Source organism: Vipera berus, assembly GCF_964194415.1.
Source record: "Vipera berus genome assembly, chromosome: 3".
Lineage (NCBI taxonomy): Eukaryota > Metazoa > Chordata > Lepidosauria > Squamata > Viperidae > Vipera > Vipera berus.
Window position 1 is genome coordinate 118,185,470 of NC_138204.1, and position 20,244 is coordinate 118,205,713.

The 20,244-nt window shown below is 42.1% G+C and overlaps 1 protein-coding gene across 1 annotated transcript; it reads right to left on the reverse strand.

Moving 5' to 3' along the window:
• Positions 1 to 632: 632 nt before the first annotated feature.
• On the reverse strand, positions 633 to 18,661 carry PHGDH (phosphoglycerate dehydrogenase). The gene is made up of 12 exons (XM_081324004.1): positions 18,426 to 18,661; positions 11,220 to 11,371; positions 8,126 to 8,191; positions 7,646 to 7,700; positions 7,451 to 7,549; positions 7,177 to 7,309; positions 5,230 to 5,378; positions 4,691 to 4,843; positions 3,651 to 3,783; positions 2,872 to 2,999; positions 2,363 to 2,582; positions 633 to 883 (listed from the first exon to the last, which is right to left on the reverse strand). The coding sequence occupies exons 1-12, from the start codon at positions 18,579 to 18,581 to the stop codon at positions 729 to 731; spliced, it is 1,599 nt and encodes a 532-aa protein (XP_081180130.1). The 5' UTR covers positions 18,582 to 18,661; the 3' UTR covers positions 633 to 728.
• Positions 18,662 to 20,244: the final 1,583 nt, after the last annotated feature.

The window sequence follows — 20,244 nt, forward strand, 5'->3', positions numbered from 1 at the left end:
GCTCAGCCTGGTCCTCTTCTACATCAGAATTACATTTTATAATGTTTAAATTATAGAAAATATTGTTTGATAGCACTCAATACATCAATGCTTATTGCCTTCCTAAAAATATTTAGGTCCATAGCTATAAAAAGATAATCAGAGGACTGAACATTTCTGTGTACTAATAAATAAATTAGTGAAAAATAGAGGGAGGGAATTTTCTCAAGAAAAAAAAAGAAAGTTCCACATAAGTCTGCAGAGGATGCTGGTTTCCTGAAAATTTTGTTTCAGATATTGAAGGTGGTAACTGGGTCACTCACCCAAGATACAAATCCTCTGAAGAATTGAGGTACAATTTTTTCCCGAGTGTGCAATGTGCTGAGTGTGGTTTGTAAAATACTATCCTTCAGACTAACTTCTGAAAAATGCACTGTAGAAATAATATTAAAATGAATCTGTTATTTGCAAACAAAAGTAAGAAATGTATGAATACTGAATAGTAAAGCTACACATTCTGGTTTTTTTTTCAGAACTAAGAGCCAGCTTGAAAGTTTTTTATCAGTAAGTAGTCAGGAAGAGCATTTCACTTCTCACACTGAAATACATTGGTCAGGTCTCTCAAGGACAACAACTGTATCATACATAAAAACGATGATGCACAAAATCATTTTTGCATTATTTTTAATTAGATATATAAGATTCACATTGCAGAAAGTGGTGGGCCCTGTCAGGTTCTTCACCAGAACTTAAAGTGTCACCTGGAACACTTCTGTCAGAAGTGGCTTCAGTTCCTGCAGGTTGTGTAGAGCAGAAGATAGACTGAGGACATTCCACTCGTATCCACTCTCAGTGCTGGAACGGTGATAGCACAGCAGCTCTATTTTGGTCTTCCCTAGCAGATCTGAAATCAGAATAACACCCATTCCAGAGAGCTGACTGTGCATTTGCAGACCTGTAATCCTCTAAGCCAGGGGTATCAAACTCAATTTCATTGAGGGCCGCATCAGCACTGCGGTTGCCCTCAGGGGGCCGGGTGGGTATGGCCAGGGTGGGTGTGGCCTACTGGGTGGGCGTGGCTAGAGTGCGTATGGCGTACTGGGTGGGCATGGCCAGCTCTACATCGTTCGCATCGAGGGTGCCTATGGGGGCCTGGACAGGAGTGGGACAGATCTGAGGGTCTCTGGCAGAAGGAGGGTCTCTGGGCCAGGGCCAAGGCAGTGGGGGCCGTTCCCTCACTGTTTCCAGGATGGCTTCGCGGGCCACATGAAACCACTTCGCGGGCCGGATCCGGGCCCCCGGGCCTTGTGTTTGACATGTCTGCTCTAAGCCTACACTGCTAAATACTGGTGCTAAAACACAGTGATATTTTTTTTAAAAAATAAAATGGGTGCACAAAACAGATTTCTATTTTAATTCTAAAATACTTCATACACTCCCTCGATAAAGGAAAAAGAAGCCCAAAAGTTATGCCACTGTTGCCACCCTCCCTTATGCACTGGGAAACTTTAAAAAAAACAAAACACCTTCTTCATAATGGCTGCCTGTCATATAGCACATCTTACGAGTTCATTACAGATTTCTTTCCATACAGGTAATCCTTGCTTAGCAATTCTAACTGGGGAAGGAATTTCTGTTACAAAGCAGTCATTACATGAAACATGTGATCACACCACTTAACAACAGCAGTTCTGGTAGTCCCAGCTGCAGTTGTTAGGGCCAATAGCTTCCTCAGCTTAACACACTTCATCAACAGAGGGAGGGGGAAGATGCGGGGAGATGGCAAAAAAACAGCTGTGGGTGGTGAAGGATGGCAAAAATAGGTGATGGCAGTGGAGTCCAGGATGACCAAAAAGCCAGATATGGGGGGGGGGGGGGAAAGTTGAAGCACACTCTGTGACAGTAAATGCGGATGGACTGCTTGGTGCCTGAAATTTGATCACATGACTGCAGGGCTGCAGTAATCATAACTTTGAGGACCAATCATAACTACCATTTGTTCAGTCCTGCTATAACTTCAAACAGTTAGCAAATGAACAGTCATTAAGTGAGGACTACCCATATTTTCCTCCACCCCAAATCCCATAAGCAGATGCTTATAGGTATTATCTACCATACAGATCACATTATTCATTAAATCATGTTTAAAGTATCTTCCTACAACTATCAATTTTTCACCTGCTCTTTATCATGCCTTGGAGCACTTATCATAAATGTTCTTCTAAAATCCAATGTTATTCATAGATACACCAAAGGAGGTTACATTCATGACTCATCCTTGTCTATGGTTTTAGTCTTTGGGACACCGATTGGAGGGAACTTGGTTCTAAAGAAAATTCTTACTTAAAAGGCAGTGAAGGGGATGAGAAATGTTTTGCCTTACCAACAATTCTTGGTAACACACTGACACTGGAGGTCTTGGATTTGTAGAACAGTAGAGGGCCACTGAGGGGAACCAGCTGCTTGAAGATTGCTCCGTTGAGTTCTAGCAGGCATGGAATGGTGCCTTGCACAGTGCCAACAAGCACTTGAGGGGTATTGGTCACAGTTAGTTGCACTTGTTCACTATTGCCCAGTGCTCTGTCAGTGTGAGTAGTGGTGATCTGGGAATCAGAAAGAGGGAAGTTAGTTTTGTTCCAAATTTCTTCTTCCAGACATGGCAGAGCTATAGTCTGCAGAAAGGGTTATTATTATGTGCAGCTATAACTGTGCTTTGGAAGATGCATACCTTGAATTTCAACCTGTTTTATAATTACAAAAATATACAGAAAGAAACAGCATCATGTCTTAAGAGAAATAACTTTACAAAACATTTCTTTAATGATCCTGCAGCTGTCTCAAAGGCCTGCAATAAACTAGCTCTTAGATCTGGGGATAAAGGGGGTTATGTACCTTCAACCCTGCCTCTTGAGCCAGAAGCAGCCCATTCACAAGGTTCACATCCTTCTGTGCTGTTTCTTGAAGGAGCCCCATTGCCACTGCCGGAATCAAGTAGTTGCTAGACCTCTGCAAGGTTGAACCTAGTGAAAATTACAGGCATGATCAAATCATCAGATGTATAAATTGAGGAGCCAAGTCCAGAGTTTCAAACAGAATAAGAAGAATTTCCCAGAATTAGTTTAAGTGAGAATAAGCAAGCTGAGGGAAGGACTGGATTAATCTAATCTCATCTCATCTCAAATCTAATCTAATCTATATCATCTTGTTTGTCTCTTTTCAGGGTAAGTAAATTCAGGACTATCTTCTGTTCTTTTCAGGCAATTATAGTACTACTTACTAGAGACCTATGCTTTAGCACCAAGAGCAAATGAGATTTTATATGCAAACAGGGAATGGACAATGACAACCTCCCATAGGATACCAACTGCAAAAATACAAAATGAGAAAACTGTTCCTACACCATGTTTTCTTAAAAAAAAACAACAAACTCTGAGAAGAAAGCAAAAGCCAAAACAAACAAGGAAACAAAAGGCATTTCAGAGAGGGTGAAAGTTACTAATTCTCTTTAAAAAGACGAAATCTTACACAAGAGAAATTATGTAGGCTGAAAAATAACGCTTTCCTGTTTAGTCGAGTAGGAAGATGAGAGTACAAAGGCAGAGGAGTGAAAAGATTTTGGTAAAAAGCCAATATCTGAAGGCCAAGCACTATGCCTGGATCTCTCATCTCACCCTCGGTAATAAGCTGCACTCCTCCATTCACTTGATGGCTCAGTCCCCGTAGCACACTTCCTAAAGCTCTGGCCAGTGCAATCCATGGCTTGGTATGGGGTGCATAGGCACTGCTGAGAGCCTGCCCATTTACCTGAGAAAGGGAAGAACAGGAGCGTGAAACTGCCTATTGGACTAGACTTCCAACCCACAACTCTTCCCCCCAGTTACTTTGTTTACAATGCTTGGTCACTTAATAGGTTTTCTTTATTATATACGTAATAATTACAGATGGATTACCATTCAAGCTCTAAAGCACAGTGGTACCTCGGTAGTTTATCATCAATTGGTTCCAGGAGGTGCAATGAGTACCAAAACCAATAAGTAGCAAACCATTTTTCCCATAAGAAATAATATAGTGAGTCATAAAGCAACCAATACTGCCAGGTTCTAGCTTGTGCGTTGAATACCAAACAAACAACGATTACTGGGACAATATTTTCACGTCAAAATGCATTAAGTACCAAATTTGATGAGTTTCATAGCAGTTGAATACCGAGGTATCACTATATTGTCTTCTTTGAAAATCTATCCCCTTGGAGGATTTATCCTGAGGCCTGCTTTCAATTTTAGAACTGAATATCTTTACACTGAGTAAAGTTCTATTTTATTGTCATTTGTTAAAAAAAAAATACTGGCAGTCACACAATGAAAGTTAGCACTTATAAGATGGACTGGTCAGTACAAGCATAATACCTTGAAGCTTGGCTGAACTTTAGGTTTAACTTAGTACTGCGTGTTTTAGCCTGTATTCAAGTTAGCTATGTTTATTACATCTCAAATGTGTTGTATGATGCTTTGATTTTGCTTACAAATTCAACTCTATTAATTTTTGGAAAAAATGTGCTAGAATATGCAGAAACTGAGTTTAAAATTTGTGCTGATCTTTAACCATAAATGATTTATGATGATGATGATAAGTTTAAAATTAAAATTAGTTACATGAATTTTAAAAATGATATACAAATCACAACTCGCTGAGGACTGAATGTAGGACTCACAGTGCCAACCAGTGCCTTGCCCTGGGCCAAGTCTACAAGCTGCATGGCAATCTCTCTTCCACAGCGGCTCTGAGCTTCTCTGGTACTGGCACCCAGGTGGGGACAGCTGATCACATTGGGATGGTTAACCAAGGCTTTATCCTTGGGTGGCTCCTAAAAAGGAAAAAGAATTTGTCTAGTTATGAAATGCTAAGTCCAGACTTAGTTGAGTTAGAAAGAAAATCTTATCCTTAATAATGCAGACACTGTAAGACTCCAACTAGTTTTGCAGTGAAATAATAAGGAGCAGCATTTTCTATAGAGGAATCAGGTAGTTAGCTCTAGAACACTAATAGGCAACTATGAATTTTTCATCCTGAGGTGCACACTTTCCCCAATCAGAGTACATGACCAAAAATATGGCCTTTTGCTTCCAGAGTTCCTCAGCCAGCTTGGCTGTCAGAGAAAACTGCTGTAGAACTACTAGACCCAACAGCACCACCAGTCTGACCACCTGAACTGAACTGCTGAAGGCAAAACAAGATGTCATAAAGCCTCACCTCTGTGAAAACATCTAAGGCTGCTCCTCCACAGCGGCCAGACTGGAGAGCCCGCAAAAGGGCACCTTCATCCACAATACCTCCTCGGGCACAGTTGATCACCTGGACCCCATGGCGGCACTGACCAAAGGTAGTGTCATTGAGAAGCCCTAGAAAGAAAGCAGCAGCAAAAGCAGAGAACTTGAGTAGAAGTCCAGCCATATTCTCCTTCTTATATTTACCCTTGTTAGAAGTTTGCAACACCACAATTATAGCACATGCCAAGAGAACTGACTGCCTTTCTGTTTATATAAAAGATTGTGTACTATCTTTTCCTGAAGGAAAATTCAAAGCTACGAACAAAGCAATAAACCAGCTTAGAAAGCATTTTTCTAGTAAGTTATCATAGTAACTGCTTCTCTCATGATTACAGCTGCAAAATTTTAATACAAACACACATAATTGCTCCTCCCCCCATTAGCCAGAATTCTTAGCTGACACCTTCTACAATGTAGTAATCCTTGTCTGTACCATTAGGGTTTTCTAACATACATCCATAGTCTGTCTTCTCCATTCCTTATCCCCAAAGGGTTCCTTTTGCTCATTCAAGATGCCTGTTTACCGCATGTAAGTTCTCATGGTCAATCATTCCAACTTTCCTTCCTTCCTGTCAAACAACTAGTTAGAACAGACCAGGAAATTAATTCCAGATAGGCTAAAACTACTTTTATTATATTGGTTATACATTGGTTATATTAATAGAACCATCAAGTCTGATTGTGCTATACTTCCTCCTTCCTTCAGTGAATTATAGAGGTGTCTGCTTCAGCCACTTCATTATTTTATTGTAGATTTAAAAATGTTTCACCCCCTTGTGACTAGGCAATGAATCCTGCAGATCTCTGCCAAAATTTCTTTCTTGCTCCCTACACTGACTCCTTCCTCACTCAGCTTTATTTGCGTAAGTTGTGGGTGGAGCCTTGGTGGAGCAGTGGGCAATTAGTGCAGGTTCGAGTCCCACCAGGCTCAAGGTTGACTCAGCCTTCCATCTTTCCGAGGTAGGTAAAATGAGGACCCAGATTGTTGGGGGCAATAAGCTGACTTTGTAATAACGCCGCTTGCCCCCCCGAAAGCCCTAATAAGCAGGCATATACATAGAATGAAGGCTATTGCTAAGCACATTGATTTGTGCTTCTTAGATTGTAAGCCGCCCTGAGTCTTCGGAGAAGGGCGGGATATAAATGGGATTATATATATATATATATATATATATATATATATATATATATATATATATATATATATATATATATATATATATATATATATATATATATATATATATATATATATATATATATATATATATATATTCCATTTGCTAATAATAAGCAGCAAACATGAGCATGCATACTGTTCTGTACCAGCCTGCTACCGGCCTTGCAGAAAGGCAACCCCTGTACAAACGGCAGAGGCTGGAATACGTCTGCCAAATTTATTACACAAACAAACAAGACACGTACCAAGATACAGGAGCTTTGAAACACTATCTGAGCGGTTGCTTTCAGCAAACCAGCCCTCCCCCAAACACTCCCTTTATAAGAGTTCAGGGCGTGGCCTCTCTTTGCCTCCTTCCGAGAAGTCCCACAGCCTTTCTCTGCTTGCTCCTACTTGACTGCCTCCTGCGTCGGGCGTCCTTGAACAGGGCCAGCTGTGGGTCATCTTCATCCACACTGTCAGGCTCACACAGCTGGGTCTCCACCAAGTAAGAGGGGCCTGGCTGGGGGCTCTGCGGAGCCTCCAAGCCATCATCAGCAAGTTCTTCTTCAACACCCCCCTCCTCCCCCTCATCTGAGTCATCCGACCCAACTGCCGAACCCACAGGCTGACCCTGAATCACAACACATACCTCAGGACTACACAAGGATCCCTCCGACACAATAAGAGACCTCAAAACTGGCACTTTACCTGTGGTGGAAGGCAGGAGTGGGGTGTGCACTGTGATGAAGTCACACAGTGGCCAGATCTGTTCCAATGACAACTGTTCAACACCAAAGACAGCCGACTCCTCAGGAGTGATTATGGGATCATAGCCTATGGTCTACATAGAGAGAAGAAAGAAAAGTTGTCTGAATGGCTGAGATGTCCATCTATCACCACTAGGAAACAGGAGCACTGGCTATCCATAGCCTTTTTTTCAGAAGAGGAGGTCCAAGGCAGCTGAGGGGGAAACCACTCTTACCTTCATGCCAAAGGACTGCATCCGAATGGCTACCTCTCGTCCAATCCTGCCAAGGCCTAGGATGCCTAGGGTCTTCCCTTGAAGTTCCATCCCCATAAACTGCAGCGGAAAGATGCATTGGTTTCAACCAATTCCTCCTCTCTCTATAGATATATGATTGCCCTCTCTGACATCCCCACAGGATCAACCTCTTACCTTTTTACGGTCCCATTTCCCTTCTTTCATTGAAGCTGCAGCTTGCGGGATTTGCCTGAAATAACAATTTCTGTTACAAACAGTCTCTAATAAATAAATAAAAAGGTCCCAGGCTTTTAATCAAGTGGATACTGTTATTTCTTATTATTCTGTTTTAGTGTGATGATTACTGAATTTTGATTTCAAAACTATGTTTGATTACTACCAATTATATGCATACCATGCCTAATATAACCAGAACCACTATATTAAGACGTACTTTACTTAAATTTATATCCCATGTTTGGAAATACAAAATACAAGCATAATAGTCAGTCTAATGAAGTAACTACAACTAGTACAGTACCTCTTAACACCTTTTGACAGTTTAACTCTTTTCTCTCGGTTTGTTTAATATTTAACTTCTTGAAAAACACAGAAGTTCAAGGTAGCCTAAGCTCTTGCAGGGACGTTCCATTCTTTCTCAGAAATACTACTTACCTGGCCAGACTCATGATCATGCCACATGTTAGCTCTGCTGCACTGAGACTGTTGCCGGTGGGAGTACTACGGGGCAAAGCAATAAGAAAGAAATATAATGTTAACAGTTCCTAGTCACTTGGGAAAGCAATTAATGTATGCTTCTATGTATTTATTTCACCATATTGTTTTCCCAGAGTTAAAGTAACATTCCAAATAGACACTACACACAGAACATTGAGTGAAAAACTGCTCTTCAGGAAGTTCTAAAAGATAGGTAAAGGTAAAGGTTCCCCCACACATGCGTGCTAGTCGTTTCCAACTCTAGGGGCCGGTGCTCATCTCCATTTCAAAGCCAAAGAGCCAGCGCTTGTCCGAGGACGTCTCCGTGGTCATGTGGCTGGCATGACTAGACGCCAAAGGCGCACAGAACGGTGTTACCTTCCCACCGTAGTGGTCCCTATTTTTCTACTTGCATTTTTACGGGCTTTCGAACTGCTAGGTTGGCAGAAGCCGGGACGAGTAACAGGCGCTCACTCTGTTACGTGGCACTCGGGATTCAACCCGCCAAACTGCCGACCTTCTGATCGACAAGCTTAGTGTCCTAACCCACTGAGCCACCGCGTCCCTGTCTAAAAGATAATGCCCCTTAATTGAAAATTGTGCTTTCAATCCTTTGTAGCTATTTATTATTTATGGTGGACATGTGAATAAGGCAAAGAAATATTGGAGTACGATTCATATATTAATGCAGAAAATTCTTAAAGTGAACATAAAGATTAAACCAGAAACTTTCCTTCTGGGCCTAATGGAAAGAGAACTGGAAAAAAATTGGAATTCTGATTTTACATATGGTGACGGGAGCAAGACTGCTCTATGCACAAAAGTGGAAGGATGCCTCGAATTCCTAACATGGACAAAAGCTGATGGAATTAAGCAGAGCTGGCCAAATTGACTGTGTTGATAAAAGAAAAGAACATAAGTACTTTTGTTTCTGCTTGGAAACCACTTCTGGACTTTGTGCTTGAGGTGGGGAAAAAAATGATATTATGGTTTTGAGTTTTACTGATTAGACTTATTTGCCAATACAGAAATGGCTAGTGCATACTATTATAGAAATGTAAAAAGTTGAGATTTGATTTGAATGTCTGATTTTACCACAACAGAGAGTCAGAAGTCAATGCCTTTTGTTTCCTCCCCTCCCTTTCTTCACACTCTTCCCCCCCCCCTTTTCTACTATTGTCCCCTACTATTTGCTTTTGCTTTTTCACATTTTATGTTATAGATGAATAAAACTAATTAAAAAATCCTTTGTAACTAGAATCCTGTGAAGGAGGACCTTTCAAATTAAACACCACACATAAATCCCTTAATATCTATGCAGGCAAAATATCATTTACCATACACTTTTGAGGTATCAGATGTAAACAGACGATTTTTTGTTCATTACTTATATTGCCCAAACAATCACAGGGTTTACACATTAAATGTTATGTTAAACTATAGCTTAGAGCTGTAGAAATGAACTTAAGAAAATGTAGAGTTTGCAGCTTACCTGTGACAATGAGATTGGAATCATGATTATGTTTAACATTCTGTCATATTAAAAACTGTAATTTGGTAATAAATTTTGGAAGACTGCATGTAGTCCTAATACCATATAACTAGTTCATCTCTGTATTAAACCATTACAATCCATCTGTACAGTTTCAGAGATATTTCCAGTGGTCAGAGTGCATTTAAACAATGAAAAAAGTAAGGAAAGAATGATGAATGTGGACACAGCACAGCAGTGACGTATAAGTGAAGGCAAAAACACCATATAACTTTAAAAGCAACCTGAAATATTTTTAAAGGCAAAAACAAGGATATTTTCTCCTCCAGAGTTAATAGGAATTGTTATTCTTAAGCAGTTGCAGCTTTGGCAATGAGAAGGGGGAAATGTTTTTTTTTTAATTCCACCTGCTAGTTCCTTCCTTCAAGCTGAGTTGCATGGATTGAGTTGAATACAGGTAATCCTCGACTTATGACCACAATTTAGCCCAAACGTTCTGTGGTTAAGTGAAACATTTGTAAAGATAGTTTCGCCTCATTTTTTGACCTCTCATGCTACAGAATCATTGCAGTTGATAAGTTAGTAAGCTGGTTGTTAAGTAAATCTGGATTCTCCAGTAACCTTGCTTGTCAGAAGGTTGCAAAAGGCGATCACATGACCTTGGGACACAGCAACGATTGTAAGTATGAACCAGTTGCCAGGCATCTAAATTTTGATCACATGAACATGGGGATGCTTCAAAGGTTGTAACTGTGAAAAATGATCATGTCACTTTTTTCAGTGCTGTTGTAATTTTAAATGTTCACTAAATGAACTGTTGTAAGTCGAGGACTACCTGTGGTTGTCCCTAGGAGGAAAAGGAAGACAGTGTTTATCCAATTTCTCTTTTCCTGAGCCTATGTGGTGATGAATGTAGGAGGAGGGAAATGATTCTCTTCCTATGAAGGAATAAGAGAAAAAACAAGAAGCTAAAGATCTTTAAGAGGGTTTTTATTTTATTTATTTTAATTCCATTTATATCCCGCCCTTCTCCGAAGACTCAGGGTGGCTTACAAGCTTAGCAGTAGCCTTCATTCTATGTATATGCCTGCTTATTAGGGCTTTCACACACACCCCAAGCGGCATTATTACAAAGTCATCACGGGCAAGGAAATAGCATGCTCAGTTTGGCAGGTAAGGAAAGACCTCAGAAGATATAAAGTTATGCTGGGCCTTCCCTTCTCCAGCAAGGGCCACCCACAACTCTAAAACTCAGCTCTGAGAAAGGAAGATAGGGATTGTCACTACAGAACCCTAGTACCATATGTGTTCACCCTTAGAAGGAAAGGCATAGTCTCTTAAAACCCAGGCAACTAAAACTGCTTTCATTGAGAGCAAACGTCTTTCAGAAAGAAGCCTGCCAATTCATTGCTCCTGAATTCTCTGCTTTATGAGCAAATCCAGGAGTGAAGATTAGACCAGACAGGCCTGCTCTGAATTAGGCGCCTGGTGACCTCTGCATCCTCTTCCATGTAAAAGCAGGGAATGACTTTGCTCTCTGACAACGTCTTGCTGACTTACTTCATGACTAGGATTCCTTTCCTTGTAGCAGCCTCCACATCTACGTTGTCAACCCCAGTTCCGGCTCTCCCAATGATCTGCAACTTCTCCGCTGCATTGATGATCTCTGCAGTCACTTTGGTTGCCGAGCGTACAATGAGCCCATCAACGTCCTGAAGAAATCAAAATCCAATCAGCAATTGGATGAGAAGGAAGGTGCCCAGAGAACTATAATCAAGGCTTAGAAATGTGTCCTCTATTCCTCTCCCTAATCTGCACAGATATCAGGAAACTATAAAGAGGGCTGAAAGCTACATCAGTTATAGAGATAGGGTTTCCAAATAATGTTGTAGGCACACCGATTCTTAAATCACCTCTATATTTCTTACTTTTCCACAGAAACACTGCAGAAAAGAAGTAATTTTAAACAAAGAGCCTCAGAAGGGCTAAAATGCCTAACCCACCTCCTCCTTACTGAGCTCTACTCCTCTTAGTAAGAGAACTTAGTAGGTAATGGTACTGCATTTTCAATGCTGTAAGTCAGTGGTTCTCAACCTGTGGTCTGAGGACCCCTGGGGGGCTGCAATGCCATCATAAAGGATCTGCAAAGGCTTGAAGAAATGTTATGATTTAAGTTACGTCTTGGGGGGGTTCCGTGGCCATGGTCCATGACCACAAAAGGTATTTAAAGGCGATCCATGGTGAAGAAAAGGTTAAGAACCACTGCTGTAAGCAATAGTGTGACTGATTTCAGGAGAGGAAAAGCTAGTGGGTTTTCCATTCCTGTCAGTAAAGATAGCTGATCTACCACTTAACAAATGGATTGTCAGAAAGTTACAAAAGTTGTGAAAAATGGCACAATTTGTCTAGACAATCAAAACGTGAATGCCTCATCATCCATACACTTTATATAATTTTATTTGCATAATTAATTCTGATCAGGTTATTGATAAAAAGGGTTATTGAAATGCAGCCCTTCTGACCACTGGAAATCTAATTCAGCCATGGAATTTACAATAACAAAACAGGATAAAAGAATTACAGAGTTGGTAGGACCTTGGAGGTCTTTACTCCAACTTCCTGCTCAAGCAGGGGACTCTACCCAATTCTGGACAAATGGCTGTCCAATCTCTCCTTAAAACCTCCAGTGAAACAGCATGTACAACCTCCAGAGGCAAGCTTGCCTCTGGAAGTTATGTGTGCTCCATTACTGGAGATTAATTATGATTGTTAATGATTGTTTTCAGTGTCAGGAAATTTCTCCTTAATTCTGTATCTCCTTCTGATAATCTTCCATTGTTATTTCTTGTCCTGCCCTCAGATGCTTTGGAGAATAAATCAATCCCCTCTTCCCTGTAACAGCTCCTCAAATATTGGAAGATTGCTATCATGTCACCCCTAATTAGCCATAACTAGTTCCTGCAAATCATTCATTATACAGTTTAGCCTCCAGTCTATCTTTGTTGCTGTTTTCTGCATTCCCTCTAGTGCCTCAACAACTTTTTTGTATGGTGGTGACCAGAACTGGATGCAGTGCAGTATATAGCAGTATTTACTTCACATGACTTTGTTACTATCCCTGCATTGTTTTTTGGCAACTGTAGCACATTGCTGGCTCATACGTAAGTACTTAAGTAGTTGTCCACTAGTTGTCCACTAGATCCCATTCACAGCTACTGCTGTTCAGCCACATATCGCCTACTCTAAACATGTGCATTTGGTTTTTCTTGTCTAAGTTTAAGAACTTACTTTCTCACCACTGAATTGCATTTGGTTGTACAGAGCCCAGTGGTCAAGTCTGTCAAGATCCAGATGGATCTTGAGCCTATCTTCTAAGTGTTGGCTATTCCTTCCACCATGGTGTCATCTGCAAATTTGAAGAATTCTCCTTCTATCGTCTATGAAGATGTTGAAAAGTACTGGACCTAAGACAGAGCCTTGAGGTAACCCTCTGCACACTTTCCTCCATTTAGATGTAGTTTCATTGACGACTATATGTTAAGTGTGATTGGGTAGCCAGTCATGAATCTATTTGGTGGTGGATGCTATCTATCTCACATTTTCCTATCTTACCAAAAGGTAGGCTGTGGTTACTTAGTGAAGTTTAAGTAATAACTGCAGTATGTGCACAGTATTTCCCCAATTCACTAATTTAGTCACTTTGTCGAAGAATGCATTAAGGTTTGTCTGGCATGATTTTTTGATAAACTCATGGCTTCTCATAATCACTTTGCTTGTTTCTAGGTGCTCACAAACCCTCTGCTTGATTAACTTTTCCAGGACTTTCTCAGGTACTGATGACCAGTCTGTAGTCTTCTGGATTTGAACCATATTAGCTCTTTTCCAGTCCCCTGGAAAAATAATGTTCCTGGTGCTCCAGGATTTTGGAAAGATATGGCTTCCTTTTCCCAAACCTCCCAGTGTTGTTCAGTCTCCACCAGCTTTTTCGAAGTGTATACTCAGGGCTGCAGTTGGCCCTTTTCTTTTTCCTGGAGCAGTACCGCACCTACGGCCACATGGCTAGCATCAGCCTAAATGACAAATGGTCTCTCTGGGTATGGGTGCCTCAGTACTGGCTCTGCAGAAAAATGTCTTTTCAACTTTTCAAATGAGGCTTGGCATTCCATAGTCCACTTTCAGCTTATCTACCCCCTTGGTTTTTAACACGTTTGTAATGGGAAGTGCAATGTGCAAAGGAGAGAATGAACTGCCTATAGAAATTGGTGAAGCCCAAGAAGATTTGTAGTTGCTTCCTGCTGCATGGGGTTTCCCATTCAAAAATGGCTCATACTTTTACTGGGTTCATTTCCACCCCCTCATGCAATATCCGGTAGCCTAGGTAGTCAAATCTTTTCTTTGTGAAATCCACACTTTGAAAGTTTAGCATATAGCTTGGCAGCACAGAATTTGTTTAGGACCACTCTGACCAATTTTACATGCTCAGCTTTCATTTCAGTGTAGATTAATACATCGTCCAGGTTCATCAAAACTCCCTTTATACTAATACTCATAAAGTACTTTGTTTATCAGTTGCATAAACACTGCAGGGGCTCCATATAATCCAAATAGGCGCACCTTAAATTGGAAGCAACCCAGGGGGGCAGTTAAAAGCGGTTTTCAATTTGTCTCCTTTAATTCTGACCCAGTAATAAGCCTTCCGTAAGTCCAGTTTGGAAAACACATTGCCCACCTTAGAAAGGTGGGCTTCAGAAGGGGCAAGGGGTACACATTTTCCGTGCATACCATGTTCAGATCCCTGTAATCAACACAGAGACAAAGACACTCATCTTTCTTTTTCCGTTACAGTACCGGGGCTGCCACCCTGGGTCTGGCTGGCTGAAACCCCGAGCCAAATTTTTATCTATGAACTGGTGCAGTTCGTCTCAATTCCCAGGGGGGGGGGTGTCATGTACTACAATTTAGGCTTTGGTAGTTTGGCTCCGGGGACAATCTCAGTGGCATAGTCGGTGGGTCGGTGAGTTCATCTGAGATCCTTTCACTGGATACTTCAGCCAAATCGTGGTATTCTCTGGGTATGCCTCTCAGCCACTTGCTCTTTGCAGTGGCCGCCCCTTTTTGATTAGGTTCATGAAGGACATGCTGACCCTCCTCTCTCACGGGAATGTGTTCTCTAAACTGGACGTATGGGAAGCTTATTACTGGGTCAGAATTAGAGAAGGGGATGAATGGAAAACTGCTTTTAACTAACTCCTTAATGATTTTCTACCGGTTACTTCTTTTCCTGCCCTCAGGTGCTTTGGAGAATAGGTCGATCCTTTCTCTGTGACAGCCCTTCAAGTACTGGAAGACTGCTATCACATCTCCCCAGTCCTTCTCTTCTTTAAAAAAAGTAATAAATTGTATTTCTATTTCTCATTCCTTTACTTCTTCCATTTTGTAGTACGCTGCCTAGTAGTACGCTACTGCCATTCTCAGTTGTCTCGCTGCACATCCCACTCTTTCCAACACCATTCATTTTCCTTCTCTATGCCATTCCTTCTCTTCTCTCTTCTCCACCTCACCTAATGTCCTTCACTTTTCAAATTTTACTTTAACTGTGTTTTCCTTTTTCTTCTACATTTTTAAACAAAAAAACAAATAAATGAGGGAGGGAAGAAGCCAAAACTTTTAGAGAAAAATTAGAATTTCAGTGGCAGCCCCTACCCTATAGAGTAGGGTCCCCAATCTCTGTGTACCAGGAAATGGGCCTCAAAATGGGCTGCTGAGCATGCAAAGCTTCATTTGCACACGGGTGGGAGCTAGGCTGTGTGCATGAAACCACCCCCTTCCTCCCAGCTGCCATTACCATTGTCAGTCTGTGATGCCAGAAAGATTGGGGGACCACTGCTATAGAACACCCTGCTCCCTGAAATTTGGCAGGGCTCAACCCTATTAAGCCTTCTGTAAGGCACAGAGTGAGCACCTGTTACTCATCCCAGTTTCTGCCAACCTAGCAGTTCGAAAGCACGTAAAAATGCAAGTAGAAAAATAGGGACCACTACGGTGGGAAGGTAACAGCGTTCCGTGTGCCTTTGGCGTCTAGTCATGCCGGCCACATGACCACGGAGACATCCTCGGACAAGCACTGGCTCTTCGGCTTTGAAACGGAGATGAGCACTGGCCCCTAGAGTTGGAAACGACTAGCACGCATGTGCGGGGGAACCTTTACCTTTACCTTTTTAAGGCACTGAAGACCTGACTTTGCCTGCAAGCACTGGGTTAAAATGAAGTGGCTGCACATCAGAAACTTGACTTGAGACCAAGTTTCTGTTTTTATGTGTTTGGTTTTAATAGTTTTATTATGTTTTTATATTATTTTAATTTTTGATTGGAAACTCACCAGAGTTGGTTATAAAATTGGGCATAAAAGTTGGGCATAAAATAGTATCCTGCATAAGATGAGCAGAATAATGATAAGCAAACATTTAAGTTTCCCTGAACACTACTTGGGAGTCAGTATGACTAACGTGTTGCAGAGAAAATGGATAAATCTAAAAACTTGGTCTAATCAGAAAAACTATCTATAGCTTACGTTACTCTAAAATAAACATATAAATAAACCCTCCAAGGTTTCTTATTAGTGGGGATATTTGGTATTTCAGTTGTTATATAATGGAGAAAACTTGCCCATTCATAAATGCAAATAGCATAAAACAGTCATATTTGCAGGAGCAAATATCTAAGGCTAAAAGAAAAATACAGTAATTCTTCAAATAAATTAAGTACAAAGCAGCAAGGAATAAAGGAATAAGTACAAAGCTCCAGGAATAAAACCATTCTTTCAAAATCAATTCTCTACTCCCGTGTCATTTTATTGAAGGCAAAGGGCAGAAATTTCATGTATGTGCATCGTAAATCCTTTGCATGAAAAGGGCAAATAATCTTAACATGCAGTATATGGTGTTGCATCACAAAGAAGAAAACAATAAGTATAGGTCCTACGCCCATCACTTTCTCTACCCCCAAGATCCTCCCTAGACCCACACATTGCCTCCAGCTGATTTTTCTGGGCAAGGCTCAAACTGCAGCAACCAAGAGTTCCTTTGTAGAATGGCACACTGTATACAGTTCACCTTCCTTTTCTTAAGCTCTGAGACTATAAAGATATTGTGTACCATACAACATTTTACATAATTTACCCGTTTAGGAGGGGGGGAGGGAGAGAGGTTTTTCTGGGTGTTATATTGATCACCAGGAAGCAGCACATGATCAATTCCACCCTGCATAAAACTCATCAGGCTGTGGATCTTTCTACTCCCTTGTGTCCAATAGGCAGAGCATGAGGAATATTAAGTCAATTATCTACTCTTTGGCTGTCAGGGTAAGCAAGTTCCTTTCCCCTTCCACAATCTTCATATGAAGCCAAGCAAATTTCATCTTCTCCCCCTTCCTCCAAACAGGAGGGGTTGGAAACAAGGACGGACAGAATTTCCCACCAACTTCCTATTTCTAACCTGGCAAAATGGTCTTGGTATTAGGAACAGCCATTGGGAACAACCCAAATTCAACAGTTGCTCTCAGGACTAGAGCCAAGGGTGAATTGGACCAGTTCCCAACCAGCTCTTAGTTCTACAATCTTCCAACATAATTGGAACAAAGGAATGAGGCAGAGTTATGCAAATCAGAGCAGGCTCCAGCTACCACTGGAGCGCTGCCTCCAACTAACTTTAAAGGACAAATGGTTCATCGGGTGAGATTCATCCCCAAATCTAATCACCCCAATTCTTCAGATTCATTCTTCAATTTTCCAATCATCCCCAAAGCAATAGCAATAGCACTTAGACTTATATACTGCTTCACAGTGCTTTGCAGCCTTCTCTAAGTGGTTTACAGAGTCAGCATATTGCCCCCAACAATCTGGCTGCTCATTTTACCAAAAGGCTGAGTCAACCTTGAGCCTGTGAGAATGGAACTACCAAACTGCAGGCAGCGGGCAGGCAACAGAAGTAGCCCGCAGTACTGCATTCTAACCACTGCGCCACCAAAGCAAAATATCTTTTAAAGAAAAAACTGAAAGGTTTAGATTCGGGCCGCTAAGCACGTTTGATTTACAAATTCAGCAACCTCTATTCCAGCAAACTATTCTGGAATCTCTTATTTTTTCCACTACCCAGCCAGAGAAACAGTTGCACTTTGTGCATCCGATTTCTATCCTGCGATACACGCATTTCGTTTTGGATTTATTGCAGTCGCCCGCTCTAGTGGACTCTTGGTGGCTCACAAAACGTAACAGATCAAAACAAGTAAAAACTTTTTAAAAAGCCATTAAAGAAAAGCACGACGGGGAAAAGGGGGGGGGGTTGAACTAGGAACTCTTGAGCCGGAATAAATTTATCTCGCATTGCTTACATCCTCCAACCTCCACCATCGGATCGCAAGAGTCTAGAGACGGATGGGAAGACTAAAACAGCGATCTCCAATCCCCTGTTACTCTTAAAACGAAATGAGGAAAATATTCTAATTTTAGTCCCGGCGTTCTTTACAATCCAGATATGAATTCATGAACACAGCTGGAAACCTACCCTGCATATTTGAATTGATTGGTTGAACTTTTTTTAGTCCCACTTATTTTATTTTTTTTGGACTGCACACGGCAGAGGACTGGGAGCCTCTTTATCTTGCCTAGCTTAACGTTTTGCTTCCCCTCTCCCGACTTTTGAAACTTATCCAGGGGATTGTTCCGACGGCTGGAGAAGCGAAGGTAACCTCACAGTTCTTCTGTCTCACCTTGATCTCGGCCTGCAATTGTTCTTTGCTGAGGTTAATTTTCTCTAGGACTTGGATGCCGGCCGCCTCCAGGATCTGCTTGCAGCAGGGGTCCAGGCTATCGCTGATCAACACTTTAGTCAGGGCGATCGCTCCTGCAGCTGCCGCCGGGGCCATCCTAGCTTCACCTCTAGGCTTCTTCGAAGTACGGCTGGAGTAACAACTCCTTTCCTAAACGCTTGCAAGCGAAAAGAGGGAGAGAGAGCTGGTTCGCAGCGCGTGATAAAGACTGACTCGCCCCTTCGTTCGATTGGAGCGGAGTTGCCGAGGTCCCACCTCCTCCCCCTTTTCCTCACCAACCATAACCTTCGCCCCTCCCGTGGAATTTTCCTGCACCAGCACAAAACCCTGCATTCTTCCACCCTTGGGTGCCTCGTCGGCAAAAGTCAAGTGGGCTGGCAGCCAGCTGGCCTCGCTGCTCCCTAGCCAGCTTTTTTAGTTTGTCCCTTCCTGTCTTGAGCAGACCTGGGTGCGTTGTGCGGGGAACACTCGGTTGCCCCGATGGCGTGCTTGGAACGCAAAAAGGATGCCGTCGGGGAAAAGGGCAGAAGGCGGACTCCTGCTACGAAAGGGCCCGTGCTTGGCGCTCGTTTTCGGGTGTTCAAGGCACGCTGCACCACATGAACGAGACTTGGCGTTCATCCGAAGGGAACAACACGTGTCTGCGTTACGTCGGCAAAAGTCAGTTAACTACCACGTCGGCAAGAATCCGTCGAGGCTTATTGCTGTCTGGAAGTCTATCCGCTCAAACCATTCAAGCCTCTGCACCCTGCAGGTGTGGTCTTAGCTCAGGGGTAGGCAACCTCGGCTCTTTTGTGACTCATGGACTTCAACTCCCAGAATTCCTGAGCCAGCCAGGCTGGCTCAGGAATTCTGGGAGTTGAAGTCCATGAGTCACAAAAGAGCCGAAGTTGCCTACCCCTGTCTTTAGCTCGTGCCTCTGAACTTGTACAGAGGCTGCGGCTGTACGACTTTCTCTCCGGCAGATGTAAGCTTCAACTGGTGATATCAAAATGCAAAAATGTTCATGAACGTTGCCAAAGTCATTGGACTGGAGCAGGACATAATTGCAGTCAGTCAATAACCACAAATAAGTATTACTGTGAGTAGGAAGCCTTATTCAGTCAATATTCACCTGATTGCTCTCTCTATCTCTCACACATATGTAAAAGACCTTTACAGGGAGCACTAGAATTTGTGATTTCTTAGAAGTGAAGTTTAAAACAGTTGTGAACTGCTTACTCTAAAATCTAGTGAAAATGTCTGAGCAATTTTAAAGATTCTCCAACACATTGAGTAGGTTTGTACGAGATACTGAATTCAGATAAGTACTTGTAAACATGCTGTGTAAAACCAGGCATCAATTGGAGAGTAAATTTAGACTTAAGATATATACATTTTAGGTGTCTGTTCTAGTGACCAATAAAATCCCCAGCTTGGGTCTCTATGTCATTTATAGTCATCTAAGTAATGGTTTACAAGGGACGTGGTGGCTCAGTGGGTTAGGACGCTGAGCTTGTCGATCAGAAGGTCGGCAGTTTGGCAGGTCGAATCCCGAGTGCCGCGTAACAGTGAGTGCCTGTTACTCGTCCCAGCTTCTGCCAACCTAGCAGTTCGAAAGCACGTAAAAATGCAAGTAGAAAAATGGGACCACTACGGTGGGAAGGTAACAGCGTTCCGTGCGCCTTTGGCATCTAGTCACGGCTTTGAAACGGAGATGAGCGCTGGCCCCTAGAGTTGGAAACGGCTAGCACGCATGTGTAGGGGAACCTTTACCTTA